This window comes from Podarcis melisellensis (genome assembly GCF_964234715.1).
Source record: "Podarcis melisellensis genome assembly, chromosome: 4".
Lineage (NCBI taxonomy): Eukaryota > Metazoa > Chordata > Lepidosauria > Squamata > Lacertidae > Podarcis > Podarcis melisellensis.
In genome coordinates, this window is record NC_138531.1 from 49,804,688 (window position 1) to 49,822,789 (window position 18,102).

At 41.4% G+C, this 18,102-nt stretch overlaps 1 protein-coding gene across 2 annotated transcripts in view; it reads right to left on the reverse strand.

The window, feature by feature from the left end:
• ABCG1 (ATP binding cassette subfamily G member 1) overlaps positions 1 to 18,102 on the reverse strand; it is a 47,136-nt gene that overhangs the window by 17,242 nt on the left and 11,792 nt on the right. For both annotated transcript variants that reach the window (XM_081908916.1, XM_081908917.1), the window contains exons 3-4: positions 3,081 to 3,198; positions 1,405 to 1,537 (exon numbers count right to left, since the gene is read on the reverse strand). In XM_081908916.1, coding sequence (XP_081765042.1) covers positions 1,405 to 1,537; positions 3,081 to 3,198 — 251 coding nt within the window. The remainder of the gene's footprint in view (positions 1 to 1,404; positions 1,538 to 3,080; positions 3,199 to 18,102) is intronic.

An 18,102-nucleotide genomic window follows, 5' to 3' on the forward strand; every position in this document is an offset into this window, starting at 1 on the left:
GACAGCGGACATTTTTAGATTTGTCAGCTCAAATCAGCCTCTCTGGCACTAGGCCAAAGGCGGCTGGCTTTGCCTCCTAGCCCAATGTTTGTTTATGGAACAAGCAGCCTTGTTGAGAGGGAAGTGAAGGAAGAGGCAAGGAGCGTGTATTTTGGTCGTTCCCAAAGACCTTGGACTATCATTAAACTGAAATCACAGGGAGATAAGCTTTAGTTAGATGCATCAGGCTGGAAAGGATATTTCAAAGACCTGCCACTGGCAAGACAGGCTCTTCTATACAGGGAGCCACACTTTCTATGCACATTAGAGTATTAATGCGTTTTTGCTTTATATACTGCAGCTGTATCTTCTGTGTGTAAACAAGTGACTTCCAGAATTGAAAAGCAGGGGTACAGAGTAATGGATGGCCAGCCCTTTAATAATACAGATTTGTAACTCAGGCTCTTTTCTTAAAAAAAGAAATATGGATATGGTATCTATTTATTTTTCCTCACAAATTCTCTTCTGAATCCCCTCCATGAAGTGAAAAAGGCAAGTGAGGCGCTTCTCATTGCCCTGTTGTGGATGGTAGTGGAAGGAGAAGGCCTTCTTTGTAGTGTTGCTCTGAGCATCAGCCTGCACCTATAGTCACAATAGTGGTTCCCTATAGGCGTGGACAGTCATCACATTACTGGGCTTCTGGTACCCAGGCCTTTGGAAAATCCAATTAAATTCTACCAGTGCACAATGTCCCAGACAGTGTCCCCCCCTTAAAAAATGTTTAGGGGTACTCTCATTTTGACTCAATAAAACCTCCATTTTATAGTTCAAATCGGGGAAAATAAATACAGTAAATGGACAAAAGTACAAAGATTCATAAAATGTTTAGGGGTATGCATACCCCTGCGTCCCCACAGAAAAAAAAGCACTGGTCCTAGGGTTGTTTGTTTGTTTGATGAAAGCCTGATGTTTTTTATTGTTTTACTGTTCATGAGGGTTTTTAGACATGTTGATTGATGACCTTTCCCCTAGGTTTTATAAACTTAATTGTATTTCTTTAATTATTTAATATTTGTTAACCACTCTGGAAAGTTTTGATCAAGGTTTTATCATTTCAGACGTGTTTTATTGATTGCTTATTTAATGCTTGCACTCTGGGAATTATTTTGAAGAAGGACAGTTTAGAAGTTCGGTAAATAATGAATAAAATGGGACTTCTTCCTTTGAGCTATAAAACAAACTTCTCATTGCCTGCTCCAAGACAAGAGCAGAATGGTCAAGTCTACAGACTGCTTCACTTTGCAGCACTTAAGCCTGCAAAGAGGTTTGTCAGGGTAACAGTACACAGGGTTAAGCCTTATAAAGGATCAAGCAGTCCTGAAGCCACAGTCATAGGGAGGTTCAGGTGGAATATGGTTCAATTACCATCATGGCTTCTTGGACAGTAAGATGTGGAAGTAGCATGTCATCTTGCATTATGTAACAGGACACTTTGCGGAAAGAGCGCAGATCACGGGGTTGTCCATTGATGAGGATCTCTCCTTTCATCCCAGTCTCTCTGAAATTGGTCAAGAAAAGGAAAAGAGCATGAAACTTTCCTTCACATCCTTTAGGGGGAGACAAAGCTAAGGGCTGGCTTGTACTTAGGGACTGACTTATTTGTCAAATACAGTTCTCTGTTTCCCATTTTTCAGTCTTGAATTCTGTTCTCCACATTTCTGCACAAATTTACCAGTTGTATGCATATAATATTTTATGAATTTGTAGTAAAGTGATCAATTTTCATTTTAAAAAATCCTCATGGAAGTTCATCTGCATTTTGATGCAAATTTAGCCTTATGTAAGTATGCAGATTTGACTAATGTACTCACTTTTGCAAGTGATTTCCCCTAATACAATGCATTGTTATGGTATTCTCACTATCATGTTAACGATTATGCACTCTACATTTTTGTAAACATTGCTTTGCTAGAAAATTCCATTCCCAAATTAGGAGACGTGTAAATTTTGAAGGATAGCTATTCTTTGGTTCTTAAAGTGTGAATTAGGCAGGTTTGCCTTTAAAGGTGAACTGAACCAAAATTGTCTCCTACCCCTATGTGCACTTTACATTTTTTTAAAAAAGACATGCAAGTCAATTATGCTTCTGCAGATGCAAGTAAACACAATGTGTGAAGTGATCTCACTCACTCATCTGACTCACCGAGAGCTCCATGGCTGTTTTGTAAATCATGAGATTGTAGACAAGTCCTACATTCAGAAGACTGCAATGAGCAAATCAGCCCTCGGAGCAGGTGGCATAGTATTTACTTCTAAATCTCTGAGGTTCTCTCAATCATGCAGCACAATGAGTGAAAATATTTGTCTTATCAAAACACTTGTAGACTTTAAACCAGGGAATCCAAATCTGCAGGAGCAGGTTTGAGCAACAGTGTTGCTGATATGTATTAAGACTTTTTTTAAAAAAAAAGTTTTATAAATACAAGGTGAAATATTTGCTTAAGAACAAGGATTAGACCTAAGGTTCTTCTATGTGTTATAAGGTAAAGGTAAAGGGACCCTTAACCATTAGGTCCAGTCGTGACCGACTCTGGGGTTGCTGTGCTCATCTCGCTTTATTGGCCGAGGGAGCCGGCGTTTGTCCTCAGACAGCTTCCAGGTCATGTGGCCAGCATAATTAAGCCACTTCTGAACCAGAGCAGCGCACAGAAATGCCGTTTACCTTCCCGCCGGAGCGGTATCTATTTATCTACTTGCACATGCTTTCAAACTGCTAGGTTGGCAGAAGCTGGGACCGAACAATGGGAGCTCACTCCGTCGCAGGGATTTGAACCGCCGACCTTCTGATCGGCAAGTCCTAGGCTCTGTGGTTTAACCCACAGCGCCACCAGTGTCCCTGGCAGCAAATGCAAGTTTGTGACAGTGAATAAATATGACAAAGAAGGTGCAGCCAATTCTGGTTCTCCAGTGGGCATAAATGCATTCTACATACGTTTACAAGCACATGTTTGTCATCTCACATATTACAAGTTTAGCTGCACACTTAAAATTAGTTATATTTAAACAACATAATGTGGGAATTGACCGTTGCCCTCACTCACCTGTATCCTGCCAGGATGTTCATGAGAGTTGACTTTCCAGCTCCAGAAGGACCCATAATGGCCACAAGTTCTCCACTCCTGAACTTTCCTGAAATTCCTTTCAACAAGGTCTTGAAACCTGCAAAAGAAGGTGGTGCAATGTTTAGAAGTTTACCCCACGTCTTCCTAGTCATTCTTGCATCCCAAGATTGATTTAAGACTCAAGATGTTGCTAGTCTCTACACAAGCTAGACCTTGTCAGGTAGCCTCAATTTAAGTGCTTGGTTTGATATTCAATATGTAATAAAACTATGCACTGCGAAGAGAACTTCTCTGTATTTTTCCATTTTCTTGAAAAATCTTACAAGGAAAACATAAACAGTGAACATTTATTTGTTGTAAATAAAAGCTCTTTACCATTTTATTACCTACGATCTTTTCCCTAGTAGAGTTGTCTTAGCATGGTATTTCAAGCACGCTACACCTTTCTGGGTTTTGTTTATCTATTTCTTCGTAGTTTAAGAGGCAGAAATTAGGTTGTTGCAGCACCTACACTTTGCAACTCCCTGCCTGTTGACATCAGGCAAGTGCCTTCACCGTACTTTTGGTGCCTGCTAAAAGCATTTTTATTTAGGCAAGCCTACCCAGATATTTTCCTGCCAACCTAGCAGTTTGAAAGCACGTCAAAGTGCAAGAAGATAAATAGGTACCACTCTGGCGGGAAGGTAAATGGCGTTTCTGTGCACTGCTCTGGTTTGCCAGATGCGGCTTAGTCATGCTGACCACATGACCCAGAAGCTGTACACTGGTTCCCTCGGCCAATAAAGCGAGATGAACGCCGCAACCCCAGAGTCGGCCACGACTGGACCTAATGGTCAGGGGTCCCTTTACCTTACCCAGATATTTAGAAAGTTGATGCGAGCTTTAACCTCTTTTTAGTTTATTATTTCAACTTTTTGAAAGTCTCAAATCATTGTTTCTAATTCTTCTTATTGATAAAATGTATTGTCTTGTCTCTTTTTTTGTAAACCGCTTTAAGTTTTGTTTGTTTTTACAATCAAGTGGTGCATAAATTTTATGACATGATAAATAAATAAAACGGTGAAACTAAGATATTCACAGGATATAGTGATGCCCATAATCTAAAATGGCTTTAAAAATGGGATTAGACGAGTTGATGGGTGAGAATACTACTAATGGCTACTTCTTAACTTCCAGGATCAGAGGCAGGTTGCCTCCGGATTCCAGTTGCTAGAAAATGTGAGTGGGAGAATGCGATTGCACTCCTGTCCTGATGATTGTGGGCTTCCCAATGGCACTGAGTTGCTGCTGTGAGAACAGAGGCTCAGCTAGACTGGTAAAGAAAAAGCGATTTATATGTGTGGTATGTGTGGTATTACACTGTGCCACCAGATGGCGACGTGGAGTCTTGTTTTGTTTCTACCTGTTTTCCCTGTTTAAATATACAACGCTTTAAACTGAAACACTTCTTTGATGTGTCTAGATCCAGGCTAGGATGCTGAACTAGATGGGCCCTTGGTCTCATCCAGCACGACTCTGCTATGGTCACAGAACAGCAGGAAGTGAATGTGAGAAAGCAAGTTTGACATTCAATAAGTCAATCATTTTCATCTTCATCAGCCATTGAAAAGCCAGATTTGAAAGAAAAGGCCTAGAGTTTGCTTGTAATGTCTGCATTGATTTTAGCAGACTGCTCCAGCTGCTGTACCCCCATCATTTGTGTTTATACAGACATTTTGACAAACATGTAAGAGGTTTCCAATGTACTTGGCTCTCGAACAGTGTTGAAAACGCAAGCCTCACTGATTTCCAGGAATCTTCACAGTATGAAAAGGAGTTGAAAGCAAGATAAAATGTCACTCTGTATCCACGCCTTTCAAAAAATATCAACTGCATACTGAAAAGCGCTCATCATAAATTATTTGTCAAGGTGCAACCTTAAGTGCATCCCGCAAGCTGCGTTTAAGCTGCCAGTGTGAAAGAAGGTTTACAATGAACGCTGTCAGAGATGTCCACCTCCGAACAAGAATAATGTGTGCTGGGTGAGAACATGTAGCAATTGTTCAGGAAACGTCACTAGCTTGATGGAAATGACTTAACTGCAGAAAAATAGAAATTTGGATCCAGGCAGTACTGCAGGTATGCGGGAACCTGTACTCCAGATGTTGCTAAACTACTGACATGTCAGACCTGGCCACGGTGATGTATGCCATAGTTACATCTCTGTTGGACTACTGCAAATTGCTCTCTGTGCAGGTGCCTTTGAAAAATGTTTGGAAGTTTCAGCTGGCCCAGAATGCTGCAGCCAGACTGCTCACTTGGGCTAGTTGCAGGGAGCATGTTACTTCCTTGTGAAAACAACTGGCCACTGGTCTGTTTCTGGTCACAATTCAAAGTGATGGTTGTCACCTATAAAGCCGTATGTGGCTGGGGCACAGGATACCCGAAATATCTGTATCTCCCTTTACTAATCTGTCTCAGCTGAGCATCTGTGATGGCCTGGGAATCCGATTCAGAGATTGAACCGGAGGAATCCCAGCCTGCACTGGAGTCCCCACCTCCAGGGCCAGCTGAGCTGGGGCAGGGCCTTGATTCTGAAGCGCCTGCACCTGTGGCGAATCCTCAGGAGCAGGCACCAGGTGAATCCACTCTGGCTCCAGAGGTGATTGAGCACGCATTGCCTACAGGTGTGCCTCTCCCAGCCCTGTCGGGGGAAGGTGAGTCTTCCCCTGGGTCCAGTAACCCTTCGGCCTCTCCTGAGCTGCAGAGGCTCAGGGCAGAGAGGCGGAGGGAACTGGTTTCTCCCAGGAGGAGTGCTTGCCTTAAGGCCAGGAGAGGCGGGTCTCCTGGGGGCCGGGGCCGCCCCTGGCCTCAGAGAAGATAAAGGCCAGTCAGCCCAGTCCCAGGTTGCGGGAGCAATGTCGTTGAAGAGCTGTTTCGGCCAGCACCCAGTCCTGTTCCTCCAGAGTTCCTGTCCTTGCCCGGCTCCTCGTTTTGGACCCCGCCTCGCCCGTGGAGAACAGACTACCGACCCTCGACCCAGGTCCTGGACCTTGCCCCACGGTAACCTCCCCCCGGGACCAGCACAGCATCTTTTCTTGGTCCCATCAACATCAGAGGCACAGCTGGTGGTGATACAAGAGACAGACGTTTCTGTGGCGGCTCCCACACTGTGAAATTCCCTCCCAAGAGAGGTTTGACGGGCTCCCTCCTTGTTATCTCTCCACTGGCAGGCTAAGACCTTCTTTTTCAGGTAGGCCTCTGAAAACTAGGTGCCAGTGATGTTGACCACTGGGCTGGTATCAGGGCAATCAGGAACTCAGTGCCAGTTTTAATTGTGCTTTATTTTTTAACTATTGTGTTTAACTAGTTTGCTTTCATGACCTTGTCTTTTATACTGATGTTTTAAAAATGTTGTAAGCTGTCTTGAATCCCAGTTCGAGAGAAAGGAAGTTACAAAAAGACAGACAAACTACAACTTCCATCATCCCTGGGCCATTGGCTATGCTTGCTAGGGATGATGGGAACTGAAGTGCAACATCCTCTGGTAGGTCACAGGTTCCCTTTGCCTGCATCACTGTGTTTCACAACTGGCCTTACCACATTAAGTAACTGTATTTTCCCAGGATTTCACAACTGGTCTAGCCACATTAAGCAATGTATACACTGCTGCCTCCCCACAGTATTTAACCCAAGCGTAAAAACATTTATTTATTTATTTATTTATTTAAGGGGAAGAGTACAAAATGAATTAAAGAACTGGATTTTGTTAACGAGCATTTCAGGCTACTGAGACCCTAAAACACAATGGCATGCATTATTCTTCTCTGGAAATGGGTGAAAGGTCTTGTTGCCTATGAAGGTCAACCAAGTAGAGACTAGTTATCTATGTAATACCAGCATTGTGCCCCTTATAATCCCTCATGGAGGATTAAAAATATTCAGACACAGAAAGAACTAGAGCCTTTCTCTGCTGCAGAACATTTGAAGGCTAATCTGATTTAGAATCTGTTGACCCATAAATTCTATATTGGCATTGCATGCTTCCTGCGATTATAAACACTGGTGCTGTTGGGGTAGAATTTTCGGGCAAAAGTCTAAGACCTGCACAAAATGAATACCTTGCATTGCTAAAAACAAAACAACAGTAGCGGAACGGAATTATGCTGACCAAGTCACCATTTGTGATCTAGAAGAGACACCAAGAGATGCCCTTCTTTCCTCCACAATATATGCTGTCTTACAAAAATGCCTTCACCAGTTAATGGAAAACCTAATCAAATGATGTGTATACAAAACAATCCTATCTCAAGACACCATCATGGAGTCCCAAAATATAAAAAGCATGTGGGACTTGTGAGAAAGTTTCCTCAAAAAGTGTAGGAAGTAAATACGATTTCCAAAGGGATAAACACTATTATTGTAAAACTGTGGCCTAAGGAGTTAGAGAGAGATTATAAACACTGATCTCTTAACTAAATCTCTGGCATAACAGCACAAGGCACTTATATGAACCATTGTCTAAAAGCAGGAATCAGTCAGGTAAAAAACTATGGCATGAACTGGGGGGAAAAAGCAGTTAAATTGATAATTTAACTAAAATATAGATTCCAGAAACTCTCGTATACCCCTTTAACTTTGTTGTTCTCTCAAAGCCATGGATTAAATTTAAGCTAGGCATTAGATCTGACAGACTGCATTGTGTTGTTAAACAGAAGGAAGTCTTTACAAAGTAAGGTTTATGGATCTTTCTAAAGCTGTGCATGCTATTCTCCCCCCCCCCAGCAGCAGCCTATTCATTGTATAAATTTAATAACTGGATAATGCTTTTCTTCAGAGAAACTAATGAGACGTGACAACCCACTAGGCAGTTGGACCCCTAACACTATACCATTTGTGGCTGGCCATTTAGCAGATGGTGTGACCTCATGCTTCCTGCCCAACTACAAGTCGTTTACCACAAATTCATCACTGCCGTATTAGTATGTTGTATGTACGTCAACTTAGATTTCCTTAGGAAGTGTGAAGTTCTTTAAACTTCTCTTTACAGTAATTCTCTCTTAGCAGTAATCTTGCTGACGTTATCCAAAAATCAACAAACTAGTAAGAGCACAGATTGAGCCCAAAAGGAAGAGAAAATACCACATAATTCGGGGCTAGCGGGCCATAACTTTACTGGTACTATTTCTTAAGCCATTTAAAAGAGGGGTCACCAGCCCACCATCTGAGGGTGCCAGGGTGCCTACAAAGGTCTTCACTGGTGCCCTCAGGAAAGCGCTGCAGACTAAGTCTCTAGTCCTCCTAGAAAAAATGTTATGAAGCAAAAAGTTCAGAAGTCTTTTGTGTTTGACGGGACTTGATCCCAGATAAATAGCTACAATATGACAGTCTAACTGGAGCCCTCAGCACACATTCAAAATTTGAAATCTACCCCCTGGTTCAAAAAGGTTGTTGACTCCTCTCTTAAGGGATTTGTGGCTAAACCAGTGTTTCCCAACCTTTGGTCTCTAGCTTGTTCGGACTACACTTCCCATCTTCCCTGACCACTGGTCTTGCTCGCTAAATATGATGGGAGTTGAAGTCCCAAAACAGCTGGAGACCCAAGGTTGGGAAACACTGAGCTAAATGGTACATTAACCTTTTTGACTACCTCCATCTATCCTAGTGCAGGTATTCCTCTTGGTGAGATAGCAGAGACCATCTCCCTTCACCTCAGTCTTCTCATAAGCCAGCTCCTCTGACTTGGAGCTAAAGTCTACTATCAACAACTTCACCAATTAGAATGAAAAGAAACCAAACAACGGCAAACTGGAACCTTCCAAAAGTCACCAACATGCTCTTGACACAACAGCCACAATTGCACAACACTCCAAACCCTAATTTGGAAGATAATGAATGAGTTAATGCTGAGCTCATACATTTCCTCCCCCCACTCCGCCACACGTGAAGAGTAACGTCTGTTTCCAACTGGTGTCCAAATAGTGCAAACTATGGTTTTCTCAAACCAAAGTCTGCTTGTAAATGAGGATCAAAAGATGGTTTGGGGTCTTGGTTGTGAGTAACTATGATAGGCAAACTGCCACACTAAGATCCACAAGTCTCTACTTCACACATTGCCCCTGAAGTGGCAAACAAAAAGTGCATGTTGTCTATATTTCAGCACAATGCATTTCTTTGTAAATTGTAAATACTACCAATCTGATAATACCAATCCTTTGTTTCCTATGAGCTACTGCCAAGGTTTGTTTCTTTAATGCCAACATTACAGAAGAAAGACAACCAGTTGGTAGGCTTGGACTTGTGTGGTTGGAGAAGAAAGCTTGACGTAGAAAAGGCTATAACACTGAAATTCTTCTTAATATTATTAGCGAGGATGGCAGCTTTCATGCTTTAAAAAAATAAAACGATCCATTCTCCTACACAGATATAATTTTCATTAAATGTTGTCTTAAAAGATTATGAAAATGAATTTTTCAATAAGACAACTTTGTGAGGATCTGGTTCTTAAAAGCAGGTGCTGGCATTGTGTGAGAAGCAACATAAAGCTAGATATAAGTAGATACAGCCACATGCCTGCAATCCAGAGCAGAGAGAGAGAGAGAGAGAGAGAGCCTCTTAAATGGGTCAATGAACGATAATAACCCTGCTCCCACCAGGCTTCATGCAAGTGACTCAAGGATGTATTCCACATGGCAAGCTTCAGGTCTACAGGTTTGAGGAATTATGAGTCAGAATGTGTCTTGCTCTGTGCGTTTGTTTGCCTCCAAATAAGGGGGAAAGTGATGAGGTGAAGTTACATGATTTACTGTTTTAATCTTTTCTGTGAATTTACAGAATAGCTTCTTTTCAAGCAATTCAAGCCTTATGTAAACATTTGGCAGGTTATTATTGTTAGAAAAAAGATCTTGCGTTTGCTTTTGAATAGGAGTCTTTCCTGGAAGGATCTCTCTCTCTTAACACAAAGAGACAAGGCAGGCACCTGTGGTCATAAGGATGACTCACAAACACAACAGTAGAACACCTACTGGGGCTGGAGAAAGATATGCCTATGACAATCAAGCTGCCACCGATTAGATTTTGTGATTCTGTTATGAGCTAAAGCCCAAATATTCAAGGGTTCATAACAAGACCACACACCAATCAAAACATATATATATATATATATATATATATATATATATATATATATACACACACACACAGAGAGAGAGAGAGAGAGAGGGAGAAGCTGACATCCAATGGTGCTAACCTGCCAACAGGATAGATTTCCATGAATGAAATGGGGTTTCCCATTCCACTCTCATTCTCTGTAGCTCCCTGTGTGCCCACAAATCAGTTCTGGAGGGTTTGGGGAACCTGCTGGAGAACATCTGGGAGGATGGGGCTACAGGGAGGAGCAATGGAAAACCCATCCATCCATCCATCCATCCATCCAACTATCATCTTAACACTATTTCCTTTACAACTAGTAACAATACCACTAAAACATTTCTAATGGCCTCGAGTAGGGAAGTGGAATAACTTCAATTCAGTTTGCAGTTGCTGAAACAATGCACAAAGCACAAAATCCACACTTCTCCAAATTTTGCAGCACAACTCCACAGCCAAGTAATTATATATCATAAAAATTCATGGATCAGGGGAAATAGCATCCAAAAATGCATCGCTTTGCAAAAATATGTATACTAGGCTAAACGGCATACAAAAATGTGTATATCCAGACTAAAATGCTGAGTAGTTTTCATGAGGATTTTAAAAGAAAACTGCAGACTCTCATCAAAATGTGGTTGGGAAAACAGAGAGAAACTAACACTGATATTTTCACTCATCCCTAGCCTAGAGACACACACACAAAAATCTAGAGGCCTGGTGAAACTGGAAAATTTGCACAACTTGTCTAAAATTTAGTGTAACAGTAGCATCTGTGTTCCTGAATGCTAAAATAATAATAATATTCCTCCCATGAATGTGGAAACAATCTGGATTTCTTCCAGATTTTTGGTTTATGCCTAGAGCACTGACAACAGCGTTTTTAGCTCTCCTCTGGATTATTTGCATTAATGAAGTCTCAGAAATGAAAATATTTTCACTGCCAAAACACTAAACACAGAACCTGCTAAAACATCCCTGAACTATTCTAATTAGCCATCATAATTTCTTCTGAAATGTGTAGAAGCATTAAACAGAAACCCACTACACAGTGAACACATCAGTGCTAGCAGAAAGAAAACGCATTAAGTGGATTTTAGAAGGATGGTTTTTACTGTTCCTGCAGTTCGGAAACTGAAAAACTGAGCAACCACGATAATACTGAACTTTCATCTGTTTTCAAATCCTAGACAACCTACATTCAGTATGTTAGTTTAATATTAACTGATAAAGTAGATAAAGTAATATGAAGTAAATCTGTAAGTGAGTGTTCCGGTTTGCAAACGTTCTTTGGAACTCGAACGTCGGACACGGCTTCCACAATCGGAAACTGCACCTTGGTTTCTGAACGTTTTGGAAGTCGAACGGACTTTCAGAACAGATTCCATTCAATTTCCAAGGTACCACTGTACTTTTTTGAGAATATAGTACCTGTCTAAAGTGGAATGCACTCCCCAGGAAGGTCATCTGGCACCTTTGTTACATATCTTTAGGCACCAGGCAAAAATATTCCTTTTCTCCCAGGCCTTTGGCTAATTAAACAATCTATGGCATTTTAAACTGTGTGTGCGCAGATGTTGATTTTGTTTGTTATTATGTTATGTATTTTGAGGGGGGGTTATATTGTAAATTGCCCTGTGATATTTGGATGAAGTGCAATATAGAAATTTAGTAAATAATAATAGCAGCATTACAGCTTTAACCCATGGTAACTAATACAGTACATGACTAAGTTTATCTCAAAGGGGAAGTTTTCACATCCCCTGTTTCAGACATGTGATCAGGTTCCAGGAAGACAAAGCTATCACTGCTGCCCATCACACGTTGCTGATGAGCTACCTCCCTGCTGGGTATCAGGAAAAAAATTCTCTTGCTAATAGTAGGAATAGCTGAAGAACAAACAGACCAGGAGGACTACAAAACTATTTAGATGGCATTTTTAAAAGGCTGGGTGGCTATTTTACCACCATAGTGACCTAGACCTCCATCATATTGTCATTCTTATTCCCCAGCATATTACACAATAGTTTATAATGTCACAAAAATCTTTGCCTTTTAACTTTTGAGTTCACTTAAAATTCTCCCTGTTAGAACTGCAAATATGCTATTTTATCTGAACAAACATAAGCAAAATGTTATCCCAAAGTATGCACTTTACTTCTTTAAGCTGGTCTTCACTATTTTGTGAATGGTTGGTATCTTCATAACTTGATCTGATGAATTTTTACCCATACCTGTTGCCAATTAACTTCTGAAGGGTCTGTCAAGTTAAGATGAATATCTTGTCCATGACAAATTGTATCCAAGAAATTAATTTTGTCCAAACACATCAAACTGTGGTTGAGGGCCATTATTAAAATGCACTGCTTTTTCCAAGTTCCCATCCTTTTCAGAGAGGACTTTCAGCTTCCCCTTTGCACTCTCCACACTCCTTTCTTTTCAAGTTATTACAAGGGCTAACTGAATGGCAACAAAGAACTGAATAATTTCCAGAAACAGATGTTCTTTCATACTTCCAGTACAAAACAACAACAAAAACTCCACACATAGGCAAGATATTGAATTACACAATAAAAATCTCTACAACTAAAAGTATATAATCACAATATTCATACATTTTCTATCCAGAGCACATTGACTACTGAAATTCTGCCTCATGGGGTATGTCTAAATCCAGGTCAGGTTAGTTTAGGTTAAAACTCAGAGAAGATTCATTTCTGGCTCACCTCCAAATCAGCCTGTCCTGTCCTGGTAGATTATGTTACTTGATTCTCATTTGTAAAGCAGCTTCCTAGTTTGCATGATAGACCCTGCAATTAATTGCACCAAATGATCTCCATGTGGTGTATTTGTACATGTTCGCAAAGATAGAAAACACTAATGAATTTCTTTGGATAAGCAAGGCAGACTTGAGGATTTTTTTAATGTAACTCTGTAGATACTTTTTGGAGCTCTGTCAAGAAGAAGTTCCTTCTGAGTGTTCCCATAAACACACTGTTTCAGTCCATTTCACTCAAGCCCAGTGGGTTGATAACAGGAAAAGCTCTACTTTTCTTCCCCAGGCAGCAAACAGAACTCTAGTCTCCTAGCTGTAAGAAACATCATCCATCTGGTTGCTGCAATATGGGAGGCAGTTGGCTAAACTTTCCGTGTTCTAGACCCCTCTGAACTCATATATGGTTTTGTCCTGTAAATGAACTTATTCCAAGACAATCATGCCCAAATAATCAAAGGCAAAGTCCCAGCCTGTCTTAGATTACAATCCGGGCACCTTGCAGTGTACTCCATAGGCTTCTGATGAGGTTCAGGCTATGTCCTCAGGAGAAGAACCATGATTACCTTATTCAGAGTTCCCCAAGCCAGAAGGCATGGCTCTGCCACTAACTCAAGGATTAGTCCCTCTATCTCCCCAGCCGTGCAGAAATCAAAGGCTACAAAACAAAGTGAGGGCCCTTTAACCAGCCAGTCAGCTCCTCCAGAGAGACAGAGCCTACTTGCTACACGACTGGTCAGCCTACATAAGACTTCAGTTGGCTCCAGCTGCCTGGAGGGACAATTATCTTTCATAACTGTTTTAGCAGGGGCCCTTGGAATTGGTCAAGGCCCTGTTGCTTGACTGGAAACTGCTGGCCTCCCCTATGAGCCGGAAGATCTCAAAGAACTAGATGCAACCTTTTATGACCCTGACCCTTGGACCTTGCACTGTACAGTAGATGCCTCTGATGAGACGAAAACACAGTTTCTGGTGGGGAGAAACTTTGTTAGCTTATTCAGTGCACTTCTGGTTGGAGAACAGAGTCCAGACATTATTCTTGGACCCAGAAGGTGTCTCCTTTCAGAACCTCTACTTCCTCAACCTAGCAGAAGTCAAAGACTGTAAAATAAGGTGAGGACCCTTAACAGCTCCTCCAGTAAGCCAAAGCCAGCGACACTGCCAGGGGTGTCAACCTATAAAAACCTTCAGATGACTATCTTGCTGCTAGAACAACATCTATATTCCACTTCCTTGTGCTTCACTCAGTATGGCTCATTTGGAGCTATCCAAGGTCCTGTTTTTATCTGTTTTCTATAGAAGAGAGCTTCTGCCTAGATTTTAGCTGCTTGATCTGGCCTCATCTACAGTGAATTGACTTTGTGTACCCTGACTGGTACACAAGCTGTGACTTCCCTAGGCACTATTCATGTCTCCTACAAACATCAAGCACCCACACAAATGGATTCAGCTCATTCCTAGTGATCCGGCACTGAAGATCTGAAAGTTAAAGGAGTCATAGCTGTTGCCCTTATCAGGCAAACTCTGTGTTTTATATTTTACCACAAATAGAAATATATCTGTTCCTTTCATGCCAAGGACTTAAAAATCACCAAACTTGCTGTGGATGCTTTTCGATAGGACCTGTGTACAGGGATAAACATTCAGTTATGTAATGATACACCACAAGAGATGCTGTTTGTTCTGATTTTGTAATAGTCTCAATCTTGAACTTTTCTCAATTGCTTCCTCTGGTATCTAGCTGAAAGACTAATGCTCCAAAAGGTGTTAAATTGCCACTTTCTTCCTCCAATTGCTGTTTTCAAATACAACAACCTGAGTACAAAGTAATTGCTGTCCTTGCCACTAGAACCTCTTTTATTATAACAAAAACGGCAACAATTTTATTGCCATGATTTTAGGAATTCAGGACTTTTGGAAAAAAAATGCTATGAAATACTAGAAACAAATGTTTCTGATTTAAAAGAATGGTTCCTTGGATTCTGGAGTAAGACAATCCTGAATGTTCCTGAGTTATACTCGCAGAACTGAGTGAAGAGAAAGGGAAGAATTAGCTGGAGGTGAAAATGATGCATAATTTTCTGAAGTACACCAAATAATTGTTTCTTCCTCTGCATTTATGAAATAAATGAGCTTAAATCCCCAGTTGAATGTATTGTGAATGAACACCAGTGGTTCTGAGCTGTAGTATAAAAATGTATGTATTTCACCTCACCCCCAAGGGGCATTGTTGTCCTTAATTTACTTATTTATTTTGTTTGCACTCTGTTTATACCTTGCAGCTAATTCATACAACACAAGCATCCAGGGTTGGATTCAAGTGCCAGCATTTCAGCAAGAAACACAGACATGATGTCTCTACAGGTGTGTTTCTTTAAAGAGGGAATTTGCAGTCCTCCTCTTACAAACAGTGACACGTGCTTATTGAGAGAGTTGTTTTGTGTAAATGTGGTCAAGTAGACTATAATTATTTATTGTACTGCCAAAAATATACATCACTGCAATGAAGATTTTTGCCTGAAAATCTTAATGGAATTAAAATGTGTTATTTCCTTCAGATTCTGACAAATATGTGACAGGTAAAGTAACTATTCTTACATTTGCTGCATAAAATAAATCAGAAGCACATTTCCCACACAAACCACAACTGACTAATGAGGGACCATTCAGTCTGACATTGTTTGAGGGGAGCGTTATTTGATGATGATTTTGTTAGTTGACAGGCTGAAGTCCTGTCCTGTCCCCCACTTTGTTGGCTGTATATAGTATGGTTTGTATTTCCTTTTATTTTGCAACAACCCAATGGTTATGAGAAAATACAACTAAAGTCGTACCTTTTGTAAGGTTTAGAGTAGGAATAGGCAAACTTGGCCCTCCAGATGTTTTGGGACTACAACTCCCATCATCCCTAGCTAACAGGGCCAGTGGTCAGGGATGATGGGAGTTGTAGTCCCAAAACATCTGGAGGGCCAAGTTTGCCTATGCCTGGTTTAGAGGATGTGTTCAGAGACTGTGCACACAGTCAGATATGCATGTAGATGCCATTGTAGGTGGAACTTAAAAAACCAAGGAGGCTGGGAGTGGGGGGGGGGGCAGATGCAATTCCCTCCATGTTTACATTTCTACACACTTTTACTACCTTCGCAAGGCACACACATCCATTCAATTCTTGCCAGTTTGCAAGACCAATGGGGAACAGTAAAACCTGCTGTGTACCTAAGAAACAGGCCTCTTTCTTCACTTCTGCATCACAGAGTAGCTTTCATTCACTCCAGGGCAATGCAAAGTATGTCCTTAAGAAACCTACCGTGGTGTCCTTCCCCGCCATCCCATTCCCATCAACTCCAGTCCCATCAGCCCCGCTTGGAAGGGAGAAGTGGGATGCAGTTCATTCAGGAGGGCTAGAGCCAGAGTCTAGGCCACAGTTAGTAAAATAGCAGAAGAGCTGCCCATAGGGGAGCTAAGGCAAGGAACAAGAGACTGGGCAGGATAGATGCTGCACTCGCAAGAGAGAAGTTGAGGGTTGTTGTGGGAGACTCTGCAGTCCTACCCCTTCTTAAATATTAGTGGAGACTCAAGATCATAGATAGGCAAAGTAAGGTCTGGGGGCCAGATCCGGCCCAATCACCTTCTAAATCAGGCCCGCAGATGGTCCGGGAATCAGCATGTTTGTACATGAGTAAAATGTGTCCTTTAATTTAAAATGCATCTCTGGGTTATTTGTGGGTCATAGGAATTTGTTCTCTCCCCCCCCCAAAAAAAATAGTTTGCCCCCCCACAAGGTCTGAGGGACAGTGGACCAGCTTCCTGCTGAAAAAGTTTGCTCAAGATCATGGCAGGGCCTATGTAAAGTCTTATCTTCAGGAGTAGGGCTAGGTGAAGGAGGTCCTTATACTTTGAGACAACTATAGAAGAATAGAATAGAATAGGAATAGAATAGAATAGAATAGAATAGAATACAGTGGTACCTCAGGTTAAGTACTTAATTCGTTCCGGAGGTCCGTACTTAACCTGAAACTGTTCTTAACCTGAAGCACCACTTTAGCTAATGGGGCCTCCTGCTGCTGCGCTGCCAGGGCACGATTTCTGTTCTCATCTTGAAGCAAAGTTCTTAACCTGAAGCACTATTTCTGGGTTAGCAGAGTCTGTAACCTGAAGTGTATGTAACCTGAAGTGTATGTAACCTGAGGTACCACTGTAACAGAATTGTGAAGTTGAAAGGGATCCCAAGGATCATCTAGTCCAAACCCCTGCAATGCAGGAATCTTTTGTCCAATGTAGGGTTCAAACCCACAAACCCATGTAGTACAATATGTCTATCTGCACATGCCTGAAATGCATCTGAACAGGCATCTGTGAAATATATAGCCCTTGTTCCATCTCTCCCTGATAGAATATGATGTCCATTTAAGTCACTGACTCACAGTTTTTACAGGTCAGATGCTAAAAATACCATGTGCCCCTTTTACCAAAGAAAAATAATTTTCTTAGACAAGGTGCATCTATGTGGTTTTTCCGAGAACAATAACAAGAAGAAAAAACAATTAAACTAATCAAGTGCCATTCAGAAAGGGTGGCTTTAAAATTGTCTCTCTGTACTGGGTTTCTACTTCCTGCAGTTAGTTCAGACTAGCTGCTTATTTCCCTTTTTAAAATGTGGGTATACAACACGAATACTTCTGCTGTGTTTGAAAACGCAGGCTCCAAGGTGACTTGTGGATTACGTAATTCACATGCTTTTTACAGAATAGAACTACAGTATGCATCTTTCCCCCAGCAATGATTTCGGTCCTTAATATCCCCATTCTTTTTCTTTCTCATCTTAGCAACAGCCACAGTGCAGCCAATCTAACATCTGCTTCCTCGCTGCTCAAGCATCACAATCCGAGGTTACTATCGTGCATTGACCGACAGTAACCGAGCATGAGTGAGAGAGAGCTGGCTCATGCGGCGCCTCTGCTGCAATGCACCTGCTATGATAAGGACAGGCTTTTCTTGACTCCTCTAACCAGGATCAGCAAATAATTTAGAGCAAATCCTATTTTTGATCGTTTGCATCTTTAAAAGGCTCAGGGTATAGATTCTTGCAGAACAAAATAT